Source organism: Geotrypetes seraphini, chromosome 16 (genome assembly GCF_902459505.1).
Source record: "Geotrypetes seraphini chromosome 16, aGeoSer1.1, whole genome shotgun sequence".
Lineage (NCBI taxonomy): Eukaryota > Metazoa > Chordata > Amphibia > Gymnophiona > Dermophiidae > Geotrypetes > Geotrypetes seraphini.
In genome coordinates, this window is record NC_047099.1 from 17,074,331 (window position 1) to 17,095,492 (window position 21,162).

At 45.8% G+C, this 21,162-nt stretch overlaps 1 protein-coding gene across 3 annotated transcripts in view; it reads left to right on the forward strand.

The window, feature by feature from the left end:
* The window catches only part of LOC117350242 (protein FAM122A-like), a 131,742-nt gene that overhangs the window by 49,281 nt on the left and 61,299 nt on the right, over window positions 1-21,162 (forward strand). For 2 of the 3 annotated variants that reach the window (XM_033924397.1, XM_033924396.1), the window contains exons 3-4: window positions 8,295-8,357; window positions 8,481-8,524. In XM_033924397.1, coding sequence (XP_033780288.1) covers window positions 8,295-8,357; window positions 8,481-8,524 — 107 coding nt within the window. The remainder of the gene's footprint in view (window positions 1-8,294; window positions 8,358-8,480; window positions 8,525-21,162) is intronic. The other variant, XM_033924398.1, reaches the window with a different exon arrangement.

Below are 21,162 nucleotides of genomic sequence, written 5' to 3' on the forward strand. Positions count from 1 at the left end.
TGCCTCCAACAAATCAGCATATCTAAGACCATAATGCCTTAAAACCTCATATCGCCTATATACTGTTTACAGTTCATATTGGACAGTTAAAAATTATCACATTCTTCAAGTATCCAATCCCTGCTCTATTAAATAACACCAGTTACGATCCTCCCACTGCAGAATCTTTTTTTTTTTTTTGGGGGGGGGATAAGGTCGCAACTAGCTTTCACTATGATTTATGTTCCCAAATACTTGTAAAAATAAATAAATAAATGTGCTTAGACTTCCAGACTTGTGTGTTTAAAGTCAAGGGTTGAATGGAGAGAGTTAATCCTAAACACCAGAAAGTCACAGGCAAATAATGAATCAGTTTAGTGGCATTCGGCGTCTCACCTCTTGGGGCTCCGGGGTACAGGCTGTAACGGCCTTGGGCTGCATGTGTCTGGTTAGTTTGTGGGCGCTGCCAGAGCAAAGTTACGGTGGGCAACAGGAGCCGGGCAGCCAGAGCCATGGCCGCCGTGGTGCTTGCCCCGGTGCCAGGCACCTTCCTCCTCCTCTTCCCCCGGTAGCCACTTGACTTGCCCCAAACCAGTGCTGCTGAAAGCCTTGCACCATCAGCGAGCTGTTGTCACCGCAGCGCATGAAAAGCATGTGCAACTGCCTCCGCTGAGCCAGCAACACCCGCTGCCAGTCCATGGCAGCCAGCTCTACATCGTTTCCGGCACTGGCCGCGCAACGAGAACAAGGGCGGCGAGATCAGCATCAACCCTGCCCAGCCGCCCATTGTGCTCCTCGGCCACATGCACCGTGGCCGCCCACCCGACAAGGCGAAGCAGCGACCACTCAGGCTGACATGTTGACACAATGCACAAGCCTGATTAGCCTCGCCCAACCCCACCCCAATAGTGTTCCAGGCCGCGCGCCAACTCTCTTCCCCAGCCCTACTTCACCGTGAGCAAGGAGCGGTAATTTGCATAGCGTTCAAGGCACGCGCACCACAAACGCTATGCAAATTACCCCTCCCTGCTTACAGTGAAGGAGTAGGAGCGGGGAAGAGGGTTGACATGTGGCCTGGTACACTATACAAATTACCCCTCCCTGCTCACAGTGAAGGAGTAGGGGCAGAGAATAGGATTGGAAAGGAAGAAGACAGAGATGCCAGACTATGGGGGAGCGGAGGGAAGAAGATGGGTGCCAGACCAATTGAGGGGGGGGTGAAGGGAGAGGCACAGTAACAGCAAATGGAAGGCGCAGAGAGAAGACAGACAGTGGATGGAAGGAAGATGAGGAAAGCAGAAACCAGACAACAAAGGTAGAAAAAATAATTCTATTTATTTTTATTTTTTTGTTTTGTTTTAGGATAAAGTAGTATATTAGTTGTGTTGATAAAAATGTATAAACAAAGCCCTGCCAGCTGAACATCTCTTTCTCCAGTTCAGCAGCCAGAACTTTAATTTATAAGGAAGGAATAAGCTAAATATTGCAGTACTGAGGCTTATATAGATGCTAAGGGGACGAGGCGGTGAATGGGGTGGCAGTGACGGGGTGGTGAAGAGAATGGCGGTGAAGGGGCCGGTGGGCCGGTGCAGTGACGGGGACAGATTTTTTCCCCGTGTCATTCTCTAGTGCACATCCCATGCCTCATCTGGAAGCCTTCTCTTTGATGTTGCAACATCAGAGAGAAGGCTTCCAGTTCAGGTGGAGGACACGCGTAGGAGCCTTTTCCAATGGCTTTGTGCACTGCAGCACTCAGGGAGCCAGCCCGAAGACGCCGCGTTAATCGCACCGTGGACCAGCGGCTGCAGAACACTGTCTTGGGCCCAAGGATGTGCCAGCCCTGTGGACTGGCAGAAAATTTCTGCGGACCGGCACAAGTCCACAGACCAGCGGTTGAAGAACACTGGCTTAGAGAGCCAGTGGAGTCTGTTCCAACAGAAAAAAAAAAAATCCTGAGGCCGTACCAGTCTGAAGGGAGCCTTCAGTGTATTGCTGTTTTATTGCTAATTGGTACTTTTTCCCTTAGCTAGGTCACGTATTGCACAATGAGCACTTTCAAAGGGAAAAAGTGCTCATTGTGCTCCAGATGCGAGGTCGATTCAGGAGGCCAGTGCTCGCGGTGTGCTGGCTGCCCAAATGGGAATCCTTGTCGGCTTTGGGTGCCGGTGTCCAGGGATCCCCTTTGGGAGTGCCCTGCATGCTGGCAGCTGAACGAGAGGAAGTCTGGGTTTCCCTCGCCGACCACACAGGGATTCACCCAGCATCTGACGGTCAGGGAAATAAGGTTTTCCTTACCGCCGAAGCTGCTGGGGACTTCCTATCAGCTGCTGCCAGCTTTAGCGGCTGGGGCAGTTTGGGCCTCTCAGCCGCTATAGGCCTTGAGGGTGGGTTTTTTTGGTGGGCTTTGCTCTAATTTTGGCGGGAAGCACCTTCATTTTGTCTGGCGCCTCAGGTGACCTCCTCCCTGTATTGGCAGTCTCATTGGGCCACCAGGGTTTTTTCCCCCTGATTTTGTTTTAGCCTTATGCAAAACTTATCTTCAAGCGGCCGAGGATCCTACTTCCACCACCAGACTTGTCTTCCTGAGGACCGTGCCCACGTTTGTGTGATTTGCTCAGATACCGCCCTGGTTGAGGGGCCATTTCTTTTCCAGCCTCTGGATCTTCCCGGGGACATTTCTTTCAGCACATGCAGTCCTTTTGTGGGGTTACATGATCCCTCCGCCAATTCTTCCGCTGCACATCCTGCCCAATGACTCCTTGCTGGTGCCTCCCCTGTTTCCGGGGGGTGTCCGGTTGCAAGATTTTTACCAGATGTGGGCAGCGATCATGATGGATCAGTGGGTCCTGGAGGTGATTCAGTGCAGTTATTGCCAGATCATTTTTTTGCTTCTCCTTGTCATGCGGCATGGAAGAAGCTGGTTTTTCGCCAGACGCTTCAAAGATTGCTAGATCTCAAAGCAGTAATTCCAGTGCCCCCTCAGGAGTGTTGCACTGGCAGGTGTTCCATTTACTTCATGGTGCCAAAAAAGGAGAGGACTTTTCGGTCCATCTAGGATCTGTAGGAGGTTAACAGGGATCTCTGAGTTCCATCCTTTTGCATGGAGACCCTGAGATCTGTCATTCTAGAGGTTCTGCCATGGGAATTCCTGACCTCTCTCAATCTGACAGAGGCCTATTTTCATGTTCCGCTTCACGCCTCCCATCAGCAATTCCTTTGCTTTGCAATCTTAGGACGGCACTATAAGTTTTGTGATCTTCCTTTTGGCCGGGCCACGGATGTTCACCAAGATTATGGTGGTTGTAGCGGCAGCCTTGCGCAAGAAGGGCATTCTGGTTCACCCCTATCTGGACGACTGGTTGTTCCGAGCAAAGTCCTTTCAGGAGAGTTCCCGGGTTACATCTGGTGGTGGAGTTCCTGCAGTCACTGGGATGGGTAGTCAACCTGTCCATGAGCCGATTGGCTCCTTCTCAGTGTCCGGGTCCCTTTTGTCTTACGATTTGGCTCTTGAGAGGGAATGCCTAGGTAAGAAAGTTTATTCAGATAAAGTGATCTCCACTCTCTTGGGGTCCCGGAGGCTTTCCACTTCTCGGGCTTATGTGCGTGTTTGGCGTATTTTTGAGGAGTGGTGTGTCGCACTTGGAGTAGTTTCCTTTCGCGTCTCTTTGCTTCACATCTTGGAGTTTATGCAGAATGGCCTGGACAGAGGCCTGGCCTAGTCTTCTCTGAATTCAACTGACAGCTTTGTCTGCATTTTGTGGTTTGTGGTTTAACTTCTTGTCTGGACGTGGTTTGCTTTTTGAGTGTGGCCAGATTGCTTCAGCCTCCAGTGCGCCTTCGGTTCCGGCCTGGGACCTCAATCTGGTCCTGTCCATGCTCATGTGTCCTCCCTTTGAGCCCCTGGGTTTCTGCTCAGCTGCAGCCTCTTCTTCCTTTCTGCCAAAGATGGTTTTGCCTTTTCGTGTCAACCAGTCCATGGTCCTCCTGGTCTTGGATAGTCTGGAGGGCTCTTTGGAGCAGAGGCAGTTGCGCAAGTTGGATGTCTGTCAGGTTCTTTGCTCTTATGTTCAGTGGATCCAGGAGTTCTGGAAGTCGGATCATCTTTTTGTCCTCTTAGTGCAGGGGTGTCCAATGTCGGTCCTCAAGGGCCGCAATCCAGTCGGGTTTTTAGGATTTCCCCAATGAATATGCATGAGATCTATGTGCTTGCACTGCTTTCAATGTATATTCAGTGGGGACATCCTGAAAACCCGACTGGATTGCAGCCCTCGAGGACCGACATTGGACACCCCTGTCTTAGTGGATCCTCATAAGGGCGACGGTGCTCCCAAGACTACCATTGTGCGCTGCATCAAGGAGACTGTCGCTTCTGCATACCTTCTTCAGAAGAAACCTGTTCCAGAATTTCTCAAGGCTCATTCCACTTGGGGTCAGGCAGCTTCATGGGCTAAGTCTTCTCTGGTGCCTCCAGTGGATATTTGTAAAGCTGCAGTTTGGTTTTCTCTGCATTCCTTTGTGTGACACTACCATGTGGATGTTCAGGCGCGTCTGGACACGGTATTTAGTGAGCGTGTTCTGGTAGCGGCCCTCCAGGGGTCCCAACCATAATGGGTACTGCTTTGGTACATCCCATCAGTGAACTGTACTGGTCTGGAGAGGCCTAATGGAGAATTTAGGTTCTTATCTGCTAATTTTCTCATGACTGCCTCTGGCTTCTTCCTTTCATTGACATCGTGCTTTGGCTCCTCCCTCTATTGACATCACACTTTGGCTCCGCCTCTATCTCTTTCTACCACCAATCTCATGCCTGGTAACTCCTTGGACTGTTTAAATAGACAGTGGCCAGAAGCACGGTTTTTCTCCCGCCTTTGAAGACTTCTCACTTGTGCAGAGTTACATCTTAGTTCGGTAAGTACCCTCACTTCTTTCGCTCCAATTTGCCTTTAATTAGTATTTTAATCGGCTGCTTTTTATACGATTCCGTTTTTCATGCATCTCCTATATGTGTAATTGAAACCCTTTCAACTTGCCGTTTTTATTTTCTAATCGAGCATAGGTTTATTTTCTAAATAGAGCATAGTTTTTGTCTTTTGGTTTCAATTTTGATGGTTTATGTTCAACTTTTTATTCTGTTAACTCCTAACCTTTTTAACCAATGCAAATTGCCTTTCTACCATGTACTATATTCCACAACCTCTGGAGAAGATACAATCTTTTGTGGCTCCTGCTTTATTTTCACCACGCAGCCTTATATATTTTGTTCTGGTTTTAGTTTTTTAGTCTATTTCAATAACTAATGTGGTCATTTTAGTTTTTAGCTCTTAATCCATGAGCTTTTGTATCGGGTCCTTAGGGTATGAACGCTTCTGCTTTATTGATTTTGTTTTCGTTTTTGCGGATATAAACTAGGTTTTCTTCTCTTCTCTTTTAATTCGTTGGTCTAAGAACTCTTTCCCAGCAGTCAGTTTTTTTTAGCATGCACCACCTTTAGATTAGCAATTTCTGGTATTCACCTTGATGTCTCTAGCACCTTCTTTGGCCACTATCACTACACACTATTCCTACACATTGTTACACCATTTAGCACCCATTGGCTATTCATATTTATACACTTTAACACTGGTCACACTTATTGTATTACACATTTATACCCTCTGTACCAGTCACTATTCATATACTAATATGCATCCACATTTTTTCATCACTTTATTGGACATTGCACCTTGCACCATTATATTTATTACATTATCATCCATAGAACCTCTAATGAAGACAGTATCATCAAAATACAGACCATGTTGGGTCCATATCCCCCAACGCCTTGGGTCCTAGATATTTTTATGTGGATTATTAAACTGTGATTTTAATAAAATCTGCATCTTACATCTCCTTTACACAAGTGTTTTGTTCTTGTCAGTTTTCCAATTTTGAGGAGTTTTTAAGGGTCAGCCTCTTGTTTGTTTTGTCTTTCTTTTAGACTCTCCAGACTGGTACACCACCCCACCTTGTCTATTGTCATTTGTTATTGCAGGTTTTTCGCATTAAGATTTTTCTTTTTCTGTGGGTTCTAGTATTTTTCTAGGACCGTGGAGATCAAAGAACAGCGGCTGTGGCTCAGCTGGCGTAGCTGGCAAGCTGTGGGGACATTTTGCGGCAAGGGCATGTTCTATGCATTTTCCAACAGCATTCCTGTATATTAGTTGCTACTCCTGTTTGGAGTGTTGTTCTGTTTTCTGGTTAGCTTTCTTAATTCTGCTTGGCTATTTGGCAGACTGTTAGATAGTAGGAGTGACAGCAATTAAGTACTATAACCAAAAGTTTGGTCTCAGTCTCCACCTGCTGGTCATGGTGAGCTTTTACCCATCAGTGAAGGCTGTACTGGGGAGATCCCAGAGGACTGGAAAATAGCAAATGTCACGCCCATCTTTAAGAAGGGATCAAGGGGTGACCCGGGAAACTACAGGCCAGTGAGCTTGACCTCGGTTCCGGGAAAGATGATGGAAGCACTGGTTAAGGACACAATCTGCGAACACATAGAAAACAATGGACAACTGAAGGCGAGCCAGCACGGCTTCTGCAAAGGAAGGTCATGCCTCACGAACTTCCTGTACTTCTTTGAAGGAATAAACAGCCAGATGGATAAAGGGGAATCCATAGACATCATTTACCTTGACTTCCAAAAAGCCTTCGACAAGGTACCTCACGAACGACTGCTTAAGAAGCTGTGGTGCCACGGGGTGCAGGGGGATGTCCACCGATGGATCAAACACTGGCTGGCAGGCAGGAAACAGGAATTGGAGTAAAGGGCCATTACTCAGACTGGCAATGGGTCACGAGCGGAGTTCCACAGGGGTTGGTGCTGGGACCGTTCCTGTTCAATATATTTATTAACGACCTGGAGACGGGGACGAAATGTGAGGTTATTAAATTTGCTGATGACACCAAACTCTGCAGCAGAGTTAGAACCACGGAAGACTGTGAAGACCTGCAAAGGGACCTAACGAGACTGGAAGAGTGGGCAAAAAAGTGGCAAATGAGTTTTAACATAGAGAAATGCAAGGTCATGCATGTAGGGAAAAAGAACCCGATGTTCAGATATAAAATGGGGGGATCATTGCTAGGGGTGAGCAACCTTGAAAGAGATCTGGGGGTGATGGTGGACTCAACATTGAAAGCATCGGCACAGTGTGCAACAGCCTCAAAGAAAGCAAACAGAATGCTGGGTATCATTAAAAAAGGTATCACAACCAGGACGAAGGAAGTCATCATTCCGCTGTATCGTGTAATGGTGCGTCCACATCTAGAGTACTGTGTCCAGTACTGGTCACCGTACCTCAAGAAGGACATGGCAGTACTTGAGGGGGTCCAGAGAAGAGCGACTAAACTGATAAAAGGTATGGAAAACTTTTCATACGCTGACAGGTTGAAAATGCTGGGGCTGTTCTCCCTGGAAAAGCGGAGACTTAGAGGAGACATGATAGAAACCTTCAAAATCCTGAGGGGCATAGAGAAGGTAGACAGGGACAGATTCTTCAGACTGTGGGGAACCACAAGTACAAGGGGGTCACTCGGAGAAACTGAGAGGGGACAGGTTTAGAACAAATGCTAGGAAGTTCTTTTTTACCCAGAGGGTGGTTGACACATGGAACGCGCTTCTGGAGGTTGTGATAGGCCAGAGCACATTACAGGGGTTCAAGGAAGGTTTAGATAGGTTCCTAAAGGATAAGGGGATTGAGGGGTACAGATAGAAGTAGAGGTAGGTTAGAGAAATGGTCAGGAACCACTTCACAGGTCATAGACCTGATGGGCCGCCGCAGGAGCGGACCGCTGGACGCGATGGACCTCTGGTCTGACCCAGTGGAGGCAACTTCTTATGTACTTCTTATGGTCTGGAGAGTCTAAAAGAAAGAAAATTAGCAGGTAAGAACCTAATTTCTCCTTCTTAGTTCTGCTTGGATATTTGGCAGACTGGTTATATTAGAGGGAAGCATAGCTACTTGTATTACAGCCAAAAGGTATTGTCTCATCCACCTGCTGGTCATGGTGAGCTGTTACCCAGGTAAGAGCCTAATTTCTCCTTTAGATTTTATATATTGTAAACCACTTTGGATATTAAAGCGGTATATCAAGTCATAATAAAGCTTGAAAACTTGAAGGATTAGGTGACTTGGCCTTGGTCACAAGGAGCCTGCAGTGGGAATTGAACGCAGGTTCACAACCCACTGCATTAACCACTAGATTATTCCTCTATTGTTTCACATTTTGGTTTGATATCTGTATTCTGAGGGTGATATAATCTTTTCTTTCTGTTGCAGTCATTCCCACTCTCTCCTGTCCAGATGTCTGCTATCCACATGGAATCCCCAGTCATATTTCAGGTTAGCCTTTCTCCCCTCCCCCCTCCTTTGTTAATCTCAGACCTAGTGTGCATGCTCTTTGCTGGTTTCACCTTTCCTTCCTAGGCTTCTGACCCAGGCTGTGTGTTCTCTCCCATCCTGTAGGGAGATGGTTCAGACACCTTTCCTAGAGGCCGACTGTACAGCAGGTAAGACAGAAGCCCTTGGCTACACTGTCACAGTGATGACAACTAGCTAGTATTACCTTTATAATTATTTACAGGTGACCTGGAAAGAATGTGTAGAGTGCCTTTACTTGGGCTTGTGGCAAATCATTCTGGGACATTTCCAGCCAGCAAAACTAGGAAATGGGTTGTGGTAGACTGATGCAGGTTATAGGGTTGCACTCTGGATATACAGTCATGTGAAAAAATTAGGACGCCCCATGAAATATTTAGTTCTTTCATAAGAAATGTTCATATATCGATGTCAAATCTTTTATTTATCTCTGGCAAAGAAAGTGATGTAATTGCAGGTAAACAACAAAAATTATCCTTTATTTATTTATGAAACAAAAGATATCCACAAAAATGTATATTCTAACTGAGGAATAAATTAGGATACCTCCCTATATCCTCACACTTAAAGTGGCTCAAATCACATACAGGTGTATCAAATCAGGTGCACATGATTAGAACATAGTTACTCAGCATTTTGAAGGAGGTTTGCCCTACTTAAACCTCAAACATTTAGTTTGGTGTGCTCATGACTGCTACGGTGAGAGTGAACACCATGGTGAGATCAAAAGAGCTGTCTGAGGCCTTCAGAAAGAAGATTGTAGCAGCTTATAAGTCTGGTAAGGGATTTTTAAAAAATCTCAAAAGAATTTGACATTAGCCATTCCACGGTCTGGAAAATAGTATACAAGTGAAGGACTTTCCAACAACTGCCAACATGCCCAGATCTGGCTGTCCAAGCAAGTTGACCCCTAGAGCAGACTGCAAGATGCTAAAAGAAGTCTCCAAAAACCCTAAAATGTCATCACGGGACCTACAGCAGGCTCTTACTACTGTTGATGTGAAAGTGCATGCCTCTACAATCAGAAAGAGATTGCACAAATTTAACTTTCATGGGAGGTGAAAAGCTGGCTGCTTAGCCCTCCACATAATGACCTCGGCGCCAAACCAGTTGCTATTTCATATAATTATTTATGTTTAATGAATAATAAAGGAAAAAAGGCAGCTTAGATGATATGCATCAGTAGAAAGGATATACAGCAATTGTGCAAACAAAGGAGAAAAGCAGATGCTAGCAATCTGTGCAAGTCTCAGTTTGCTCTAACCCTAGTAGCTTGGTCTTGATCTTTTTATAGATTATTACATAGCTAATATGATTGTTGGATACATAGTCATTCTGTTTGGTTCTTACATTTGTTAATTACTAATTGGTTGTCTTACAGGTAACTTTAGGTCATAACAAGACTTCTTGGTGTCAAAAATGACTTCCCTATTTTCCATGACAGTGTGTTGTTGGTGCTGAGGTCAAGACCCCTTGGGCATGTGCCTCTCCCTCTCCCAGTAGCCTCTCCTTCTTCTGCTTCTTGGGGATTGTGGTTATCAGTGTTTCAAGGGTGCTGTGTGTCTTAGGACACTTGAGTTAATCTTAGTTACCGCCCTACAGGACATGTCCATGTTGAATTGTTACAGTGGCTTATCTTGTGACCCATTGCTTCTTGGAAATTTCTTCAGTAGCTAGTTGGCAGATGTCATCATTTATCTGGGTCAGAGATGAAGTATTTTTGCAAAAGTGTTCTTTTGCAGAAGGTATTTGTATGCTTTGCAGAATTCATTTGTATGCTTGGCTTGTTTTCATTGCAGGCCTTGTCCTGTTAGCACTTTCTCTGGGGTCTTATGAGGGGTCTTTTTTCTCAGAGGTGTGCAAGGAGGAAAACCTAGAAGTAGGGAGTCTTCCAGCAGTTGGTAATGGAACCCACACGGGATGGGGGTCATACTGGACTTAATGCATACAAACGGGGAAAGTGTTTCTGATGTTACAGTGGGTGATCATCTGGCATACAGTGATCACTGCATGGTATGGTTTAATATTAAGATGAGTATAGAGAGGGCACATTCAAAAGCAAAGGTTCTAGACTTTAAAAAAACTAACTTTGTTTGGATGGGGGTTTACATCAAGGAATTGTCTGGGTGGGAATGTCTGGAAGGAGTGGAAATGTGGGCAAAACTGAAAGGAGTGATTGTAAGGGCGACAAACCTTTTTGATAGGCAAGTAAGTAAAAGTAAGAGAAAAAGAAGGCTGCTTTGGTTCTCAAAAGTAGTAGCTGAGTAGGTAAGGAATAAGAGGTTAGCTTTCATAATATCAAAATATCGCAGAAAGAGGAAGACAGGCAAAAATATCTGGGAAAGTTAAGAGAGGCTGGTTGTGTAGTCAAGAAAGCAAAGATGCAAATGGAAGAAAAAATAGCTGACACGGTAAAACGGGGAGACAAGACATTTTTTAGATATATTAAGTGATAGGAAGAAGTGCAAAAGTGGCTTTGTGAGACTCAAAGGTGAAGGGGAGGAATATGTAGAAGCTGATAAAGAAAAGGCCAAATTGCTTAACAAATATTTCTGTTCTGTGTTCATGGTTGAAGTACTAGGAGCAGGACCGCAGAAGACAAAACGTGAATAGAGATGGAGGAGTAAAAGACCCTGATCGATTTTCAGAGGGTTGTATTCATGAGGAGCTAGCTAAAATAAAGGTAGACAAAGCGATAGGGCCGGAGGGTGTACATCCAAGGGTGCTGAAGGAACTTACGGAAGTTCTGATAGCTCCGCTGACTGATCTTTTCAACGAGTCTCTAGTTGGGAGTGGTACTGGAGAAAGGCAGGTATGGTCCCTCTCTACAAAAATGGATCGCTGCTGAGGCCTTCCCTCACCAATCATCACTCCGCCGAGGATTGCTATGGAGGTCCCACCCACCCGACTCCAGCTGACCTACAAGCACCAACAAGCTGTCCCCCCCCCCTCACCTACAACAATCTTCCAATCATTACCAAACCTCCCTCTACCTAACCTCCCAAACACTCACCTGCAACCCACGTTACCAACATGCCCCCAGCCACCCCCTGCCCAGCTTACCCACCATGGGTCATCCACGCACAATAGCTTCCTCCACACAATTATCTCCACACACCAGCCACCACAACACTATTTGCTACAATCTGCTTCACCATACCAGTCATCACAGGACATGGCAAATATGACGACCTAAGCCCCCAACACAAAAACCACCGAACCAGAAACCCCCGGAATCTCATTCCCTTCTTGCTACCCCCACCACAAAAAGCAACCCACCAACACTGGCCCTTATCAACGCTAGATCAGCCACCAACAAAACCATCATCCTGCACAATCTTCTCCACCACAATGGTTGGGACATTCTTATGATTACAGAAACCTGGCTCTGCAATAATAATGGGGTAGCATTGGGCGAACTATGCCCCCCAGACTACCAAGCCTTAGCCTGCTCCTGCACCTCTGGCAAGGGAGGCGGAGTAGCAGCCATTGTCAAAACTACCACCTCCCTAAACTAATAGACTCCATGACTCTCCCCACACTAGAAGCTCTTGCCTTCACGATTAACTTCCCAGATTACCCCAACACCATTGTGAGTAGAGACTTCCTCACCTCCCTAGCAGACATGGGACTTGTCCAGACTATAGCTGCCCCTACACACTCAGCAGGCAACATCTTAGACATAGTATTCGTACACAAAGATCTCATCACTGACCCCCAACACCTAAACTGCACCACCACCCCAGTCCCATGGTCAGACCACCACCTCATCACTCTTCAGCTCCTTGAAGCAACCACCCCTGCCCCCTAAAAATCCCCAACCCCACCACCCACACTCATATCAAAAACTCAGCCAACCCTCAAGACGTGGCAGCTGGCATCCAGAACATTGGCAAAACCTGCAGCCGACATCGCCAATCCATCAACTCGACTGCCTCCATCTGGCACTCAGGGATTCAGTCCCTCTATAACAGTGGTTTCAAACTCAAACCCTTTGCAGGGCTACATTTTGGATTTGTAGGTACATGGAGGGCCGCAGAAAAAAATAGTTAATGTCTTATTAAAGAAATAATAATTTTGCATGAGGTAAAATTCTTTATCTCAGGACAAGCAGGAAGCATATTCTCTACATGTCATCTATGGAGCCCCGATCGGGGACACTCGCAAGCAAACTTGCTTGAAGATCTTCAAGCTTGCGAGTGTACCACGCATGCGCCTTCCCACCCTAGCAAGGGCGCGCGTCTCCTCAGCGTGTCCACAGTTCTTCGTTTTCCGGGACAGAAGTCTTGTTCCTCTGCTCTGTGAGATGGGAGTGCCTCTAGCACTGCAGCTTGCTTCGATTTTTTTTATTTTCGTGTGAGTTGCTATGCGGCACGTTTCAAATTCATTCAAAAAAAACAACAACTTTTTCTTTCTTCGTCATTGACCCGGGGTTCTGGGTCCGACTAGGCCGACGAGCCTTGTGCGGCTGCGGCGAAGCTCCGACCTTATGTCCCAGCCTATCACTGGATTTAAAAAGTGCACCCATGTTGCCCTCTCCTATGATACTATTTTATTTGGAACGTCTATGAGATTCAAGAGTCAAATTTCAGCAAATAACAATAAACTTTTGCTAATTCTGACGGGGGTTGCCATTCAACATATTACTGGAAATTGGAAGGATTATACTAAACTTAATTATACTTTTTGGTGGAATTCAGTCATATTTATAAGATGTTTGCTATACAACAAGGAATGTTTGCTATACAACAAGGAAATTATAATAGTTTTAAAAAGATTTGGGGGCCATTGATTACATATTCTAATGATTAGACACCTTGGACACCTTTTTATTACTTAGGATAATATTTAGTGTGGGGATGGGGAGGTATGTTATGTGTTTTAATGGGTTTATTCCTGATGAATGGGATGGGTGGGGGAGGGATTTCTTTTATATACTTATGACAATAATTGTTAAGAATGTCAAGTGATTTGTACGAATTATTTGTTTGATTATTTTACACTTGTTGTAAGATTTGAAAATGAATAAAGATTTAATTAAAAAAAAAAAAAAAAAAAGTGCACCCAGTCGGTCAGTTGATTTCTATTACTGACCCCCACCGTTGGTGTCTCGGGGCCGATCATCGAATTGAATCCTGCCCACGTTGTGCTACCCTCCAACCGCGGGCGCTTCGTCGGAGACGGGCTCAGATCCTCGAGTTGTTTGGAGCCATGGATCCAGCGGCTAGGGCGACCTCAGCCCCAGCCTCGGCCTCGAAGGCCTTGTCTTCGTTGAGGTCACCCTCTTCTACCAAGACTTCGGTGGCTGCCCTGACGAAGCCTGCAGTGGGTAAGTCTCCTCTTCCTCCCTCAGGTTCTTCCTGTGTTCTTTCCTAAGCCCCAATCTCATCCTGGAGAAGTGGCGCTTCACACTCTTTGACTGTAAGAGGGCGTTGGCTTTCTACCTGCATCACACTCAGGCTCATCGGACGGCTCCTCAACTTTTCATATCTTTTGATCCAAATCGGTTGGGGCATCCCATGTCCAAGCACACCTTATCCAACTGGTTGGCTGCTTGTATTTCTTTCTGCTACGCTCAGGCTTGTCTCCCTCTGCAGGGTCAGGTCACTGGGCATAAAGTCAGAGCAATGGCGGCATCTGTTGCTTTCCTCAGGTCCACGCCTATTGAGGAGATCTGCAAGGTCGCCACTTGGTCCTCGGTTCATACCTTCTCCTCTCACTACTGTCTGGATATCTTTTCCAGATGAGACGGCCAGTCTGTTTTGCATAATCTGTTCTCCTAAATTGCCAACTCTCTCTCCATCCCTTTTTGGTTAGCTTGGAGGTCACCCACATGTAGAGAATATGCTGCCTGCTTGTCCTGAGATAAAGCACAGTTACTTACCGTAACAGGTGTTATCCAGGGACAGCAGGCAGATATTCTTGCAACCCACCCACCTCCCCTGGTTGGCTTCTTTGCTAGCTATCTGAACTGAGGCCACGCTGAGGAGACGCGCGCCCTGGCTAGGGCGGGAAGGCACACGCGCATGCGCGGTACACTCACAAGCTTGAAGATCTTCAAGCAAGTTTGCTTGCGAGAGTGTCCGATTGGGGCTCCGTAGATGACGTCACCCACATGTAGAGAATATCTGCCTGCTGTCTTTGGATAACACCTGTTACGGTAAGTAACTGTGCTTTATAGTTTATAAATCTTTCCTTTTGGGTAAGTCTTAATAATAATATTGTAATTTATAGCTAAAGAGACATATGATCAAGAAACTGTTTTATTTTACTTCTGTAATTATGATAAACATACCGAGGGCCTCAAAATAGTACCTGGGGGGCCGCAAGTTTGAGACCACTAACGACCTCGCTCAGAAAAGGAACACAAAGATACCCACCAACAAACCCCCCAGCTCCTTGGTTCACCAGCAACCTACGATCCTTGAAAAGAGCTCTGAGGAAATCTGAAAGAAAATGGGTTAAACACCCGAATGAAGAATCGAAGGCACACTGGAAAAGCCTTGCTTCCTACAAAGCTGCCATCTTGGGGGCAAAAAAAACCTATGACTCTCAACTCCTACAAAAAGTCCCCAACCACTCTAGACATTTGTTTGCTCTAATTAACAGCCTCTTCTGTGCTGCCCAAGGATTCTGTCCCAACAACCCCACAGACCTAGACAGCGAGACCCTCTCCAGTTTTTTCCAAACAAAATTGGCACCATCCGCAACAAACTAGACAACACCCCCAACAGCAACCCCCCCCCCGACCTGCTCCCCTCAAACTCCAACTACCCCAGCATCCAGATCGCTATCCCAACTCCACCCAGCCACGCACAGCGAGTTCTTGAAACTCAAAAGAAGCTGAAACCCTCCAACACTATCCTAGACCCCTGCCCTTCCAGTCTCCTCCTAACCACCAATGACGCCTTAGCGGAATCTATCCTCCCCCTCCTCCCCCAGCGACAGGAAAGGTCCCACTTAGCTGGAAAACTGTCATCATCAAGCCCACTCTCAAAACACATACCCTCGGTCCAAACAACTCTCGCCCAGTCTCCAACCTCCCTTTTGTATCCAAACTCCTGGAAAGAACAGTACTCCACCGTCTACTCCCATTCATTGAAGAATTGAAAGCCCTCTCCCCTTTCCAATCTGGCTTCCGAACAGGCCACAGCACAGAAGCAGTTCTATTGGACATCATCAACGACAGTTGGTCAATACTAGACAAAGGCAGCGATGCCCTCCTAATACTACTAGACCTAAGCTCTGCCTTTGATACCATTGACCATCAGCTCCTACTGCACAGACTTACCGACCTAGGAATCAAGGACTCTACACTCCAATGTTCACTTCCTTCCTTCAGCAGAGAATGCAATCAGTACTGCTAGGCCCAAACAAATCCGAACCCAAACCCATCAAATGAGTCCCCCAGGGTGTCCTACTGTCCCCTCTCCTCTTCAACCTATACATCAGACTAGTCATCGATATTACCCAAAAATACAACATTAAAATCCAATCCTATGCTGATGACATTCAGCTTCTCCTCCCGCTAGGTAAAGACCGATCCACCCAATTCGCCAACCTTCAACACTGTCTCACCGACATGAAGAGCTGGATGACAATCAACAAACTTCAGCTGAATGCTGCCAAAACTGAATTACTATGGATTAGAAAGAAGAACACCAACTTCACCAGTCCAACACTATCTTGGGACAGCAAAAGACCAAGTGCGCAATCTTGGGGCGGTATTGGATGGCCACCTGTCCATCTGACCCCACATCTCTCAGGTGGTCTCCACTTCTTCTGCTATCTGCGCCAGCTAAAAAGGATCAAACTATATATCACTAAACCTAACCTAGCCCAACTCCTCTATGCCTATGTATTCTCCAGAATGGATTATTGCAACTCTATCTTCAATGGAATCACCACCAAAGAACTCAGGCGCCTCCAGTGAGTGCAGAACTCTGCAATCCGCCTCCTACATGACCTCGACTACCGCAACCCCATCTCCCCAGCCCTCCATGAGGAACACTAGCTGCCGATTAACAAGCGCTGTGTATTCAAAGCCCTTGTAATGGCCTACAAGAGATTCCACCTCACCACCCCAGCATACATCATATCCAAACTCCCACAGTACACTCCTGCTCGCTCACTCCGTTCTGAAACTGAGAAACGTCTGCACATCCCTGCAGGAAGATCCCGCCTAATGGAAATGGCTCATAAACGCTCATACAGCCACTTCATCCCCCATCTCTGGAATCAGCTGCCCGCCCAGATAAGATCTCGCTGAACAGTGCTCTCCTCCTCTCTGCCTCCTCCTCCTCCACCTTCCAGCCTCCGACTCCCTGCTTTCTCATCTTCCCCTCCCCCTCTCTCTCCTTTTCTCGCTCTCCCGCTCTCCTGTTTCTTCTAGGAATGTCTTTGTCCTGTAAATTTTTTTTTTTTTTTTTTTTTGTTAATGTCAATTGTAACCTGTTCTGAGCCCCCTGGAGAACGGAATAGAAATTGAATTAAATAAATAAGTCTGACTTCTATGGTAAGCAAATTAATGGAAACGCTTTTAAAACAGAGAATGGTGAAGTTTCTGGAATCCTGTGGATTACAGGACAGGAGGCAACATGGATTCACTAAAGGTAGTCTTGTCAGACAAATCTGATCAATTTCTTTGACTGGGTGACCAGATATTTGGATAGAGGATGTGCGCTAGATGTGGTGTATTTAGATTTTAGCAAAGCCTTTGACAGTGTTCCACACAGGCGTCTAAAAAATAAACTGAGTGCCCTTGGGATGGGTCCCAAAGTAAAGGGCTGGATCAGGAACTGGTTGTGTGGAAAGCGACAGAGGGTAGTGATCAATGGAGATCACTCTGAGGAAACGGATGTTACTAGTAGTGTGCCTCAAGGTTCTGTTCTTGGGCCTGTTTTTTAACATTTTAATAAATGATATTGCTGAAGGGATGTTGGGTAAGATTTGCCTCTTTGCAGATGATACCAAAATCTGCAATAGAGTAGACACGCCGTATGGTGTGAATAACATGAAGAAAGACCTGGTGAAGCTTGAAGAATGGTCTGAAATTTGGCAGTTAAAATTTAATGCTAAAAAATACAAGGTCATGCATTTGGGCTGCAAAAACCCAAGGGAACGGTACAGTTTAGGGGGTGAAAAATTTATGTGCACGATGGAAGAGCGGGACTTGGATGTGATTGTATGTGATGATCTTAAAGTGGCCAAACAGGTTGAAAAGGTTTATGGCGAAAGCTAGAAGGATGCTAGATTGCATAGGGAGAGGTATGGCCAGTAGGAAAAAGGCGGTATTGATGCCTCTGTATAAGACTCCAGTGAGACCTCATTTTGAATATTGTGTACAATTCTGGAGGCTGCATCTTCAAAAAGATATAAAAAGGATGAAGTCGGTCCAGAGGGAGGCTACTAATGGTGTGTGGTCTTCGTGATAAGGCATAAGGGGACAGACTTAAAGATCTCAATTTGAATACTTTGAAGGAAAGGTGGAAGAGGGGAGATATGATAGAGACGTTTAAATACCTACATAATATAAATGTGCATGAGTCAAGTCTCTTTCATTTGAAAGGAAACTCTGCAATGAGAGGGCATAGGATGAAGTTAAGAGGTGATAGGCTCCAAAGTAATCTGAGGAAATATGTACTTTTGTACAGAAAGGGTGGTAGATGCGTGGAATAATCTCCCAGAAGAGGTGGTGGAAACAGACTGTCTGAATTCAAGAGGGCTTGAGATAGGCATATGGGATCTCTTAAAGAGATAATGGTTACTGCGGATGGGCAAACTAGATGGGCCATTTGGCATTTATTTGCCATCATGTTTCTATGTTTCTTTGCTCTCTAAGAGAAACATCAAGGCTAGACTGAAGTTTGCCAGAGAGAGTGTAGATAATCACCAGAACATCTGGAATAGTGTTCTATGGACAGATGAGTCTAAAATTGAATTATTTGGACACAAGACAAGAGGACATACAGTATTTGGTGTACACCAAATACAGCATTCCAGGAAAAGAACCTCATACCAACTGTGAAGCATGGAGGTAGAAGTGTCTTGGTTTGGGGATGCTTTGCTGCAGCAGGACATGGCCAGCTCACCATTATAGAATCCACCATGAATTCTACCGTGTATCAGAGGGTGTTTGAGGAACATGTGAGACCATCTGTAAGCAAATTAAAGCTGGAACGGAGCTGGACCCTGCAACACAACAATGACCCAAAAGATACCAGTAAATCCACCAAGGACTGGCTGAAAACTAAGAAATGGAGAGTCCTGATCGTAATCCTATTGAGCTGCTGTGAAACGGGCTCAACATGCAAGAAACCCCTCAAATATCTCACTGCTGAAAGAATTCTGCATTGAGGAGTGGGCCAAACTTTCCTCAGAGACTGGTAGATGGCTACAAGAAGCATCTCTCTGCAGTTATTTCAGCCAAAGGGGGTAACACTAGCTCAGGAGTCATAAGAACATAAGAACTGCCATCTCCGGATCAGACCTTTGGTCCATCAAGTCCGGCGATCCGCACACGCGGAGGCCCTGCCAGGTGTACACCTGGCATAATTTATAGTCCACCATATCTTTATATGCCTCTCTTAAGGAGATATGCATCTAGTTTGCTCTTGAAGCCTAGGACGGTAGATTCCGCAATAATCTCCCCTGGGAGGGCATTCCAGGTGTCAACCACTCTCTGAGTGAAGCAGAACTTCCTGACATTAGTCCTGAACCTGTCCCCCCTTAGCTTCATTACATGTCCTCTAGTCCGTGTCAAATTGGACAATGTAAATAATCTTCTCTGCTCTATTTTGTCGATTCCTTTCAGTATTTTGAAGGTCTCGATCATATCCCCACGCAGTCTCCTTTTCTCAAGGGAGAACAATCCTAATGTTATAAGTCTATCCTCGTATTCCAGTTTCTCCATACCCTTCACCAGTTTTGTTGCTCGTCTCTGCACCCTCTCCAGCAGTTTTATATCCTTCTTTAGGTAGGGAGACCAATGTTGGACGCAGTATTCCAAGTGTGGTCTGACCATTGCCCTATAAAGCGGCATTATAACTTTCTCCGATCTACTCGAGATTCCTTTCTTTATCATGCCCAACATTCTATTTGCCTTCTTTGCCGCTGCCGCACATTGTGCCGACGGCTTCAGGGTCCTATCTATCAGTACACCCAGGTCCTTTTCTTGTTCACTCTTCCCCAGAGTTGCACCTGACATTGTATACTCGTATTCCTTATTCTTATTGCCTAAATGCATAACCTTGCATTTCTCCACATTGAACTTCATCTGCCATTTCTCCGCCCATGTTTCTAACCTACACAAGTCGCTCTGGAGTTCCTCTCTATCCTCCTGCGTTCTGATTGCCCGGCATAGTTTTGTATCGTCTGCAAACTTGATGATCTCACTGGATGTTCCTTCCTCCAGGTCATTGATATAAATATTAAAAAGGATCGGCCCAAGTACCGAGCCCTGGGGTACACCACTAGTCACTTTCTCCCAGTCGGAGAACTTCCCATTTATGCCCACTCTCTGCTTTCGGTTTTCCAGCCATTTGCCTATCCATCTTTGTATATCTCCCTCTATGCCATGGCTTTGTAGTTTCCTGAGAAGTCTTTCGTGTGGAACTTTGTCGAACGCTTTCTGGAAGTCCAAGTATATTATGTCCACCGGCTTCCCACTATCAATTTGCTCGTTCACGGTCTCAAAAAATTGGAGTAAATTCGTCAAACATGATTTCCCTTTCCTGAATCCATGTTGACTGGGTTTCATCAAGTCGTGTGCGTCCAAGTGCCGGACTATGCTATCCTTGATCAGTGCTTCAACCATCTTGCCGGGGACAGACGTAAGACTCACAGGCCTATAGTTGCCCGGTTCCCCTCTCGATCCTTTTTTGAAAATTGGCGTGACGTTTGCTATCCTCCAGTCGTCCGGTATCTGTCCAGTTCTGATTGTCAGGTTTGCACGTTTTTGCAATAACTCTCCGATTTCAACCTTCAATTCCTTTAAGACTCTCGGGTGAATTCCATCCGGTCCAGGGGATTTGTCACTTTTAAGTTTGTCGATCTGATAGTATATCTGGTCTAAGTCCACTTCAACTGTGGTGAGGCTGTCTTCTATTTCTCCTGCAAACACTTTCTCCGCTTCAGGTATTGTTGAGGTGTCCTCCTTCGTAAAGACGGACGCAAAGAAGGAATTTAGTTTGTCTGCGATTTGTTTATCTTCCTTGATGTACCCTTTTCGTCCCTCGTCGTCCAGGGGTCCCACTGCCTCTTTTGCAGGTTTTTTCCCTTTCACGTATCTAAAGAAGGGCTTGAAATTTTTGGCCTCCTGGGCTATTTTTTCCTCATATTCCTGTTTGGCATCCCTCACCGCCTTGTGACATTTCTTCTGATCATCTTTATGTTTGTTCCAGGCTTCGGTTGTCTTTATGCATTTCCATTTTTTGAAAGAGTCCTTCTTTTCTTTTATGGCTTCCTTCACCTGTATGGTAAGCCATGCCGGTTCTCTTTTGCTCTTTGTTCTCCGATCTTTGGAAATCCTCGGAATGTAGAGTCTCCAAAGTCCCTCTTCGAGGGCCGAATCAAGTCAGGTTTTTGGGATTTCCCCAATGAATATGCATTGAAAGCAGTACATGCACATAGATTTCATGCATATTCATTGGGGAAATCCCAAACCTGACTGGATTCGGCCCTCGAGGAGGGACTTTGGAGACCCCTGCACTAGCTATTAGGGTGTAGGGTGTCCTAATTTATTCCTTAATTAGAATACACATTTTTGTGG